At 36.1% G+C, this 10,232-nt stretch overlaps 1 protein-coding gene across 1 annotated transcript; it reads right to left on the bottom strand.

The window, feature by feature from the left end:
- Nucleotides 1-2,184: 2,184 nt before the first annotated feature.
- Nucleotides 2,185-2,832, bottom strand: LOC121053025 (dnaJ homolog subfamily B member 9-like). Its single transcript, XM_040519332.1, has one exon. It carries the CDS (start codon nucleotides 2,830-2,832, stop codon nucleotides 2,185-2,187), a length of 648 nt encoding a protein of 215 aa, XP_040375266.1.
- Nucleotides 2,833-10,232: the final 7,400 nt, after the last annotated feature.

Genomic DNA, 10,232 nt, shown 5'->3' with positions numbered 1-10,232 from the left:
CCCATTCAAAGGGGGAGAAGTAAAGATTTTTTTTATTTTTTGTTTTTTGTTGTTATTAGTGTTTTAATTTTTTATGGACAAAAGTTATTTTCTTTTGAAGTTGTAAGTGCATAAGCACAGATACCTTAGGGATGCTTTCTATTATTATTATTATTAAGTAGTTTTATTTTGGCAACTTGGATCAAGAAAAGGATGGAAACTGATTCCTTAATCCAAGTAGCACTCTTTGTTTAGTGATTAGTCTTTATCTGTGAAAACTTACATGCAGGGTAAAAGATGAAAAATCATGCGTTGAATGGGAATGCCCAAAGGGGGAGATTGTAAGTATATTGGGATATCACCATTCAATGCATGATTTCCCATTGTCACAAGGAAAACAAAAGATGAAGTGGACTTGGAGAATAATTCTCTTGTCATCCCGGGTTTTCAAGGAAACAAAGAAGAAGATCACATAATCGGAACGTGAAGAGAAGATCAAGCAGAATTGATTCTCTGATCTTGAGTTTAAATATGGTATTCAGTCCATATCATTTTGCATGATTTTAATTGATATGCATATTGGTTAGATTGATACAATATTCTCATTTGCATTAAAGGGTTTTATTATCATGCATATCAATTTGAGATATTGATTGATCTTGGTTAGGAAAGTTCGATTGTATATTCAAAAAACAGTTTTTAACCTTTCCATATTTATCTTAAATGATAATTAAGACAAGATTCGATTAAGGGGGAGTGTTTCTCCCTTATAAAAGGTCTCAAAAACTGAAGTTAGGTGTGGGTTTTTATGCATAAAATTGTTCTCTTTTGAACTACTTGTTTTGTTCAAATCAGTTTTTGAAAAACCCTCTTTACTTGTTTCATGTATTCTATTGTATAATCATTCATATTTACTCTCAAGATCAGTGATTCATTTGAGAGCAAGGAAGGTTGAAGATAAACTATCTAGAACGTTGTATAAAGAGTTAGAACAGTTGTAAAACAAGTTAGCATGTGTTGCTAAGTGAAAGTGTTTGTTATGAACAACACTACTTGTATTCTGTAAACTCTATTGATTCATATTGCATTGCCTTTTCGTGTTGGCTACGTTAAAAGCCACGCAGTGAAGTTTCCTCAGTGGAGAGGTTTACACTGCGTTAGCAAATCTCAGTGTTATGAATCATATTTTCTTTGGATAAACTTAGATATGTAAAGTTTCCTCTAATATTGGTTCCATCTAGTATTTTCACAAAAAACCTAAGAACAACCGTCGAAGTGCAAAATATAATTGTGACTTGGTGAGACTATAACCATACAGTAGACAGCGAAGCTGCTATGAGATTACTAAGGGCAACCAAGCCTAGAAAACACATTAAGAAACCTGCTGCATGATAGCATTATGAGACTCATAGTTAGTAAAAAATGGGACGTGTATAATACGTGAAAAAATACGTACTTGTTTTATTGGGACATTTTATTAAATAGTTCGTTGAAAAATTCAGCAAAATATTTTTAATTAATTAAATAATTAAATTTTTTAATTTTAAAATATTATTTTATATTCATTTTTGTTCAATAATATGGGTAAAATACTGAAAAAAACGTAAAAATCGTGTATAGTACGTGTATAATATTTTTGACTTCAAAATATGAGAAATTTAATGAGTCTCTTTCAAAAGTACGAAGTACGGAAATATTTATAAAAAAAAATATAAGTACATGTTTTATTCGTGTATAATACAAAAAATTACTAACTATGATTGAGACGTAAAACATTGTATCAAAAAGAAGAGCCAAAATATACTGTGTATAAGAATTGAAAGAAACCACAAAAGGAGTATACTAAACCCAACTATATGAAGGGTAAGCTTGCAGCAAGCATAGTAGTTAAAAATTAAAATATAGACATCCAGATAACTTCATTCTTCATATATAGCAAATAGGAAGCGAGACATACCAGAATTATCAAATTAGACAGTGAGATCAAACCGTTCCCTTACTTGCTTTGCAAGCTTGCAGATGAACCACAGACATTTTGGTCTCCTCCTAGTACATTTAACATTATTTATGAACAGAAATCCTAGTTAATTAGATGCCGGCACAAAATAAACTAACAAGAAGAAAGAAGAAAAGGAACGTACCCAAAAAGTAGGAATTAAATTGCAATTGTAGGATCTGCAATGGATCGATGCCAAATATTACAGCCTATCTAACAAAATTGGCGATATTTGGTAATATTTTTGGCTCATGGGCATTCGCTGGTCTTCTTATTATGAAATAATCCCAATCTCTCATTCTACCAGTCTTGGCCCTTTTGGCTTTGCCCCTAGTCTTCCAATCTGTCCTATCCTGTTTGTTCTTGCACCCAGCTTTCTGAACATAATCATCATCATCATCATTAAACCTACGAAACTGTGTACGATTCCTGTCGGAAAAAGACTTACCAGAACCACGACGACTCAATGATTTGTCGTAATCCTCCTTTTGTTGGGGGTCGGAGAGAATGTCCAAGGCTGTTTTGACATGCCTGAAAGCACCGTCGGCGGCGAGAGAGCTGTTCTTGTCGGGGTGCACAACTAGTGCCAATTCCTTGTATTGTTTCTTAATGGTTTGAGAGTCGGCTGTTTCGGGGATGCCGAGAACCTCGTACCAGCTTTTCTTGTCTGACACGGCTTTGTGAATCCTGTAAGCTGTGATGAAATTGTCGATATAGGGCAAATCCGGGTCGTGGTTTTTAGCTTCCATGGCCTCATTGATTGCAGAGTCCAAGTTTCCGAGCTTGAAATAGGCTTCTGCTGCGTCTCGTCCCTTGGTAGCAGCCTCTTGATTATTCTGGGACGATGTAGAGGCCATGTCAGATTAAAAAAAAAATATAGGATTGTTTAAGAATATATATTCTATATCTGGCCCAAACTCTAGTAACTTGTCTCAGTTATAATAGAGTAAATATCTAAATGAATATCTATGTAAGAATATGTTTTCTATCTGTATTTTGTAATCCTCTATATAAACAGACCTCTTAAATAAGAATATATTTTTTTATGGTTGTTCGTAATCGATAAATACTCATATAGGTTTGCTTTCCTTGTAGCTCGAGGAACGCTTTGAAAAACCGAAAGCAACAAGGAAGCTATTGCCCCGTTTGGGATTGCTTCGCTTTAAAAAAAATCAACTTTTATTCAAAATTTTAGATTTTATTGTGTTTGGTAAATAAATAAAAAGCAGCTTTAATTGAAAGTTATAGATCACTGGCAACAGATTTTAGAAGCAGCCTAAAAGTTTTGCTTTTAGAAGCTGTTGTGGATCAAAACACACTCTGCAGTTGTTTTATGTACTAACGGCACTTTTAAAAATTTTATTTACCAAACACGAAACTATTAATTCATAGCTGATTATTCTCACAACATAGCAACAATAGTTTTTTTTTTAAAAGTTACAGCAATCCCAAACTAGCCCTATGTAAAAGTTACAGCAATCCCAAACGAGCCCTATGTAGAAGTGGTATGAGATCTGCTGCTCCATAACGAGTTTCATCTTACCATCGAAGGAGCTTATCAAAGATAAAAATGTATCAAACATGTATTAGAAGCCAGTAGCCTCAACATTTTCGCATTAAGACTGAGAAAGAACCTCTATCATGGATTATCCTTCTCACCCTCACACTGATACAACTTCTCGTCATGGAATTCAAAGTCAGTAAAGCCAAAAACCACTAACTTTGGGAGTTTTAATTGGGACATTACCAAGTCCATGCATGATTCATCATTCGGCCTGCAAACGGCTAACATACATCGATAAGCTGTAATTGCTGCCACGTACTATGCAGTTGGAATCTCTTGAATCTGAAGAGGCCACTGTCTTAACAACTGGTTTTTCATCTTGATCATAATCGTTCTCAAACTTGACAAAGAAAGATGGGTTCGCGTGGGTTGGCAGAGCAATGCAAGCACCCGACACTGGGTTGAACAAGTAGCTGTTGACCATCTCTCTAGAAGTCCTTAATTAGGTACCGTGTATTATCAACCAGCAACCAAGAGAGAGGGGATAAATGGCCTTGATCAGGTCAGTGTTACCTGGATCGCGGGTCGCAGTGGGGTACGAGTACGCGGTATGCTAGTTATTTTGGTACGCGGTACGGTCGAAGTAGGTTGCTTAATTTTATTCACTTTACTTTTATAATCACATTCTTAAATTGCATTTAGTAAATTAATAAGTCATTGACCAATTAACGAAAGTTTTTTTACTGAAAAAACCAATTAAATAAATTTGTGTATGACAAATAACAATAATTAGAAAGATTATATAAAAGAGAGGAAGATAATGGTGCCTTTAAATTTGAATTAAAAAGTAAAATACAAAAAGAGATGTGAGGAAGTTAGAAAAGTGATTTGGGAGTCAACAAACTTCTGCGTTGATTCAATTGAGGACGAACGCAATCTAATCACAAGGAAGAAACCAATGTTCTTCAATAACACCAGAAGATATCTTGGGTAAACATAGCTTCAATATCAAATCACCAAAGATAGCGATCCAGTTCGCCAACGCACCATGATCGGGATCGATCGATCCGGAATGCGGGTGGCAGGGGAGAGGAGCGATCCCGGTAACTCTGGATCAGGTTGTCAGAGTGTCTATCTTCATGGGATATATAAACTAAAACACGAATTTGTGCTGGCTTAGTATTCTGCATAGGAAACACTAGATTGCAAGATGCATGCATGGAAATTAGATTTACTTGTTGAAACCATTGTGATCATACACTTCTCCAAGTGAATAAAGTAATAAACAATGTGTGATCATACGTTATACCCTTAGGTGCTTGGAAAGGCCAATGTGTTCTGCTGCATATTATAAAATTTGCTAGAATTTTTCAGGTCGAGTAATAAAGAATATCGTTCTCTAATCCACTTTCAGTTGGATGATTCAGTTTAGCTCTCTCTAGCTCTTAGCCTAAAGTATACTTTCAACTAGGATGATTCATTGTAGCTCTCTCTTGCTCTTAGCCTAGAGTATAAGTACTCCACACAATAAAATTTCCAATATATAAATATAATGATGATCGGAAAAAAATAGTCTTAACTTGGGCACAATAATTATTGGCAAACTATAGAAATCAGGAGGAAACCTATAAAAATTAGAGGTGGCAAACGGGCCACTAAGCACGAGTACGGCACGCTTAAAAGCGGCCTGGCATGGCCCAAGCCCGTTAGTGGCCCGGCACAACCCGAGCAAGTTAGAATAACGGGTCGAGCTGGGCCTAAGAATATTGGCCCATTGGCCCGGCCCGGCCCGAGCCCGTAATGGGCCCAACACAGCCCGAGCACGATATATTGTGGGCCGGCCCGTTACAAACACAAAAATTTCATTTTGTTTTTAAAAATATTAAAAAACTACAATGATGAGATTTGAATATGAGACATTTTTATTTAAAATTTCATGACAATTCCACCAATGCTTTCTTTTATATTGTCAAAATAATGAAACAAAACATTATATCCTTGTTTTGACATAAGTATTTTTTCTAAATATTAAATATATTAATAAAGACTAATCTCATAATAATACAACTATAGAATGAAGGGAAAAAAAGAAAAAGAAAAAAAAACTATAGAATGAAGGAAAGAATAATAGATGATTTGGTATATTAATAAAGATTAATCTCACAATAATATACTAAAAACAATATATTTTGAGTTTTTTTTTCTTTCTTTCTTATAGTGGAATATAAAAAATTATTAGAAATCTAATCTTAAAAAGCTAAGATTAAGAAAAACGTTGTAGAACTTAATTTATTTTAATTTTCTAAATAGTTAAATAAAATTAATTTTTATTTGTTCAAATTAAGATTTTAAAATCGTGTTTAATAGTGGGTAGGCACGAGCACGGCCCCTTATTGACCCTACACGAGCATGGCCCGGCACGATATGGGCTCGGGCCATGGGCCGGGCTGGGCTTAATGTTTAAGTAAATGGGCCGGCACGAGCCCGGCACGATAATAAATGGGCCGGCCCAAGCACGGCACGAAGCACGACTAGACCCGCTTAAAACCCGGCCCGCTTGCCACCTCTAATAAAAATTAATCAGGGAATAAAATGACTCACATTGACAGTATACCACAGCCAACCCGTAGATGTATAGGGAAGCCAACTGCAAGGAGTATATGGAAGGTCATGATCGAACTCTCTCTTCAATCGTGTTGCAGGTTCAACTCGATTAAATCGTGGAGAACAAATTATAACTCCTATCGTTGATCGATTTCGGTGGATGGCATTTACAGAGTTCGCTAAAACATAAACATTTGTAAAAACAAAATAGAAGATATACGAAACTTGGAACTAATAATTAACCAAACAATATTATACGTTCATGAAGCAGATAAAGCAGTTAAAGGAATTGGAACTTGCAATATAAAAAAAAAAAAAGTACGTACCACAGCACTCACTTATGGATCAGTTCCCCAAAATTGGAGTAACCCGCAGTAGTTTAACTTGGCATGCCTACATTGTAGGTATCACCAGACACAGAACTTGGGCTCCATGTATTTTGGCGAGTATTTCATTATTAGATTTATGCCATACTCGAGTTCACTCATGGGCGCACTAGAACGTCGTTTGCGTGCATTAATCTCACTGCTGGCAGCAGCAGCCTCGGCCTCCTTTGCAACAGCAGCCGCGGCATTCTTATAATCGGTGGCTTTCCTTGCCGCAGCAGCAGCGTATGTCTTCTTTTTAGAAATTAAAGACCTGTCGTAATCCTTCTTTCTCACCGGGTCAGAGAGAAAGTCCAAGGCAGCTTTAACATGCTTGAAAGCACCTTCAGCAGCAGCAGAGACATTCTTATCAGGGTGCACCACGAGTGCCAATTCCTTATATCTTTTATTGATAGTTAATAAATGCGTAGATTCGGGGATGCCAAGAATCACATACCAGTTTTTCTTGGAGGACATGGCCCTATGAATCTTGTATGCTGTGATAAAATTGTCGACGTTGGGCAAATTAGGGTCGAGATTTTTCGCTTGCATAGCCTCTTTGATTGCAGAGTCCAACTTTTGGAGCTTGAAATAAGCCTCTGCATCGTCTAGTGCCTTAACAGCAGCCTGGTGGTTTTTCTTATTCTTGGAGATTGCAGAAGCCATGGCGTCGACTGTGGAGAGGAAGAATCAAAACTAGTAGAAAACGTTTTGTTGTTATTGGATTTTTATACTTACTACAACTCTTTCCTTGGAACTTGGGAATCACGTACGTTTAAGGATTAGAAAACAAGGTAGTACGAAACTTTAGCAAAGTTGGATTCCTATTCTAATAAGGACTCGTTAAGTTGCTTTTCTTTCCCAAGGTAATACCGGATCCTCTCCTAAGCTCATTCTCCTCCTAACCCACCTAAGCTTTTATAGAGATTAAGACACATGTCAAGTCTCATATCCAATGGTCCACATATCTTCTCAACATAAAAAATTGCTGATTTTACAAAATAACCCTTTATAGTTTTTGTCCGTAATCTCCTGTTTCAACTCTCTCTCAGAGGCTCCCCCACGCTCCACTAGTCCTCTCTCTCCACCTTTCTTTGTTCTCAAATCTGGTTCCAAGTTAGCCCACAGATTATATATTCCTTCCATTGATTATCCTACCTCCATCATCTTCAAGATTACATGATTAAACAAGATTTTGCAACAACCACACAATTTTACAAACCAATCATCAAATCAATAAACCTTCACGGCTCCACCGTTGCAGTCATCATTTAACCTATTTCAAGATCTTGTTTTTCGGATAAGAACAAGATTATCTTGAAATTCAAATCTGAACGGTTTCAAAATATGATCTAATTATTGTCTTTTCACACCCACTTTGGCTAACAAAGTCTCTTCTCTTAGATATAGTATAGATTTAAATGAAGTCCAAACAAAACATTATTCTCATATATGTATGAATGATAAGTTCGATTTTATAATTTTAGTGACAATAGATAATTATCTTTTTTCCTTTTCTTTTTTTTTATGTTTCATACCGTCGCCAATGGAATATATTACATTTATTTTTCTCATATTTTATATCTCGCCCCCATCTACCCCCATATACACAATCTTGGCTCCGCCACCGCAGCGCCACTGAATGAGCGAGACACACTACAAAAGATCAATACAGTTTTCATCTCATTACTAACAGAATTACGTCTTTTACCTAATTTTTTCGTGTTTTACTCATGGTTCCCAAGTGTACTGTGGCAAGTAGATTCACTTAAGTTTGTTGTAGTTTTTCCTTCAAATAATTTACTGTAACTTGAAGAAACATCTGTGAGTACGCACATGATCCTTACATGTGCTAGATCTTGGCACAACATATATAAACGTTCAAGAAATGCATGCCCTACCACGCTAATTATGGCAAGGCGAGGACAATATATGAATGATCGAGTGGTGAGTGGTGGTGCACAACATGTATCCACACGTTCAAGAAATGCATGCCCCACCATGCAAATTATGCCAGGGCCAGGACAATATATGAATGATCGAGTGGTGAAGCAGGTTGATTGGTGGTACATTGGAAAACCAAAGTTGTACTTTATGCGCAAATGGAGGAAGTGATAATCACTATGAACATCATGATTGAAATTATGCCGACCGTATGCATGCTTCTGATATAAGAAATGGAGATGGCTTAGTGTTGGTGGATGTTCATGTCAATCGTGAAAAGCACCAAATAAGTTTGGTGAATAGAGATATGTGGCGTCTCTTCTTTGTATTTTTTCTTTTTATTAATAAATAAAAATAAAAGAACGGGCTGTGGGTTCTCAGAGTGTGGCAAATCCTTTCTTCTTTGGAATTGAAGGTGAGACTTGCTCCCTACATCGTCTGTTTCCGAGAAACTAATATTGTCTAATCCTTTATTTGATTAAAAAAAAATTTATTGAGCAAGGCAATAATTAAAGAAATTTTTGGTGTACCACATTTTTTGTAGGATAGAAAAGAAAATTAATTCGTAAAGCATTTTTTTCTATCCTTTTGTTAATTTGCTAGAGAAAAGTTGAAAGTTCTAATACTACGTACAATATATGTTTATAGCATATTCACCGACCAAAAGGGTTCTGCACGCTTCACTGTTCGTGGTCAAAAATCACCAGAGACCACCAGATGTGCTCTTGCAAAAGGACTGTATGGAATGCTTTAGTGGAAGAACTCAATCCTAATGGGGCCGGGGATATTTAACAAACAATAGGAAACAAAAAGACAATAATGGTCCGTATATTTCTTTTTCTTTTTCTTTTTTTGGATAGAATGGTCCATATATTTCCTCTAGATTTCATCCATATAATTTGCATATATAGTGCTGTGAAGCAATTAGCCAAAGTGATATTGTACAAAATAAAAGAGAAAAAATAAAGAAAAGAAAGCCAAAGTGATGCAACTATGGCGTAAACAATTGTGTAAAGTGATGCAACTATGACGAAAATAATTGTGCAACTCACGAAGTTGGATATGAAAATATCAAATATTGTGAACATTGTAAGGCCAAAGTTCTGAGTAATTCTATTGCTTTCTATGATTCTATTGATGTATTTTACCAGAAAAGATGTGGTAAAAACGCAAAAGAATAATGTCATCTGAGATGTACGTCGATTAAAAGTTTTTATTAGGGGGCAATAAAAGTTTTTAGAGTTTTATAGTGGCAATAATAGTCTCCGGCGACCTTTCCGATGACCTATAAGATCTTTGACGATCTCTTTGGGGATATTCGATAAGCTCCAATGAGGTTTCCGGCGATCGGTGATCGGATTTTAAATTTCGGTGACCGGATTTTGAATTCCAACGACAGGTGACCAGATTCCGGATTCCGGTGACCGAAGTCTCCCATGACTTTTCTCTCTTCCACTGTCTCTCTATGTGAGAGAAGGAGAGAGGGCAAAATTGTCTCTCTATGTGAGGGAAGGAGAGAGGGAAAAATTGTCCTAAAAATAAATAAAAAACAATTAAAAAATCACTTAATTGTGTATTTAGGCAAAAAATATGTAATTTATTGGGTAAGTAGACAATCCTATAAAGCTCCGTTTGTTTTGTTGGAATTGGTGACTGGAAAAGGAAACCATTTCCTTTTCCAATGCTTTGGCCTTAATTTTAGGTACGAAACGGAAACGAAAGAGCCAGCTGATATGGAATCAATTCCGTCTTTAGGGTGGAATTAGATTAATGCATATGAGGTGGTATTTCAATTCCAACCATAATGGGAATAGCCAAATGACGTTACATACCTCTCATT

The sequence above is a fragment of the Rosa chinensis genome, chromosome 1, assembly GCF_002994745.2.
Source record: "Rosa chinensis cultivar Old Blush chromosome 1, RchiOBHm-V2, whole genome shotgun sequence".
In the NCBI taxonomy this organism is placed as follows: Eukaryota; Viridiplantae; Streptophyta; class Magnoliopsida; order Rosales; family Rosaceae; genus Rosa; species Rosa chinensis.
The sequence above is the reverse complement of the archived record's forward strand: the minus strand, read 5'-3'. Positions and strand labels throughout refer to the sequence as shown.

Bases quoted from the DNA above. Each gene is read 5' to 3' on its own strand.
- LOC121053025 (XM_040519332.1), bottom strand. From the start codon at position 2,832: ATGGCCTCTACATCGTCCCAGAATAATCAAGAGGCTGCTACCAAGGGA.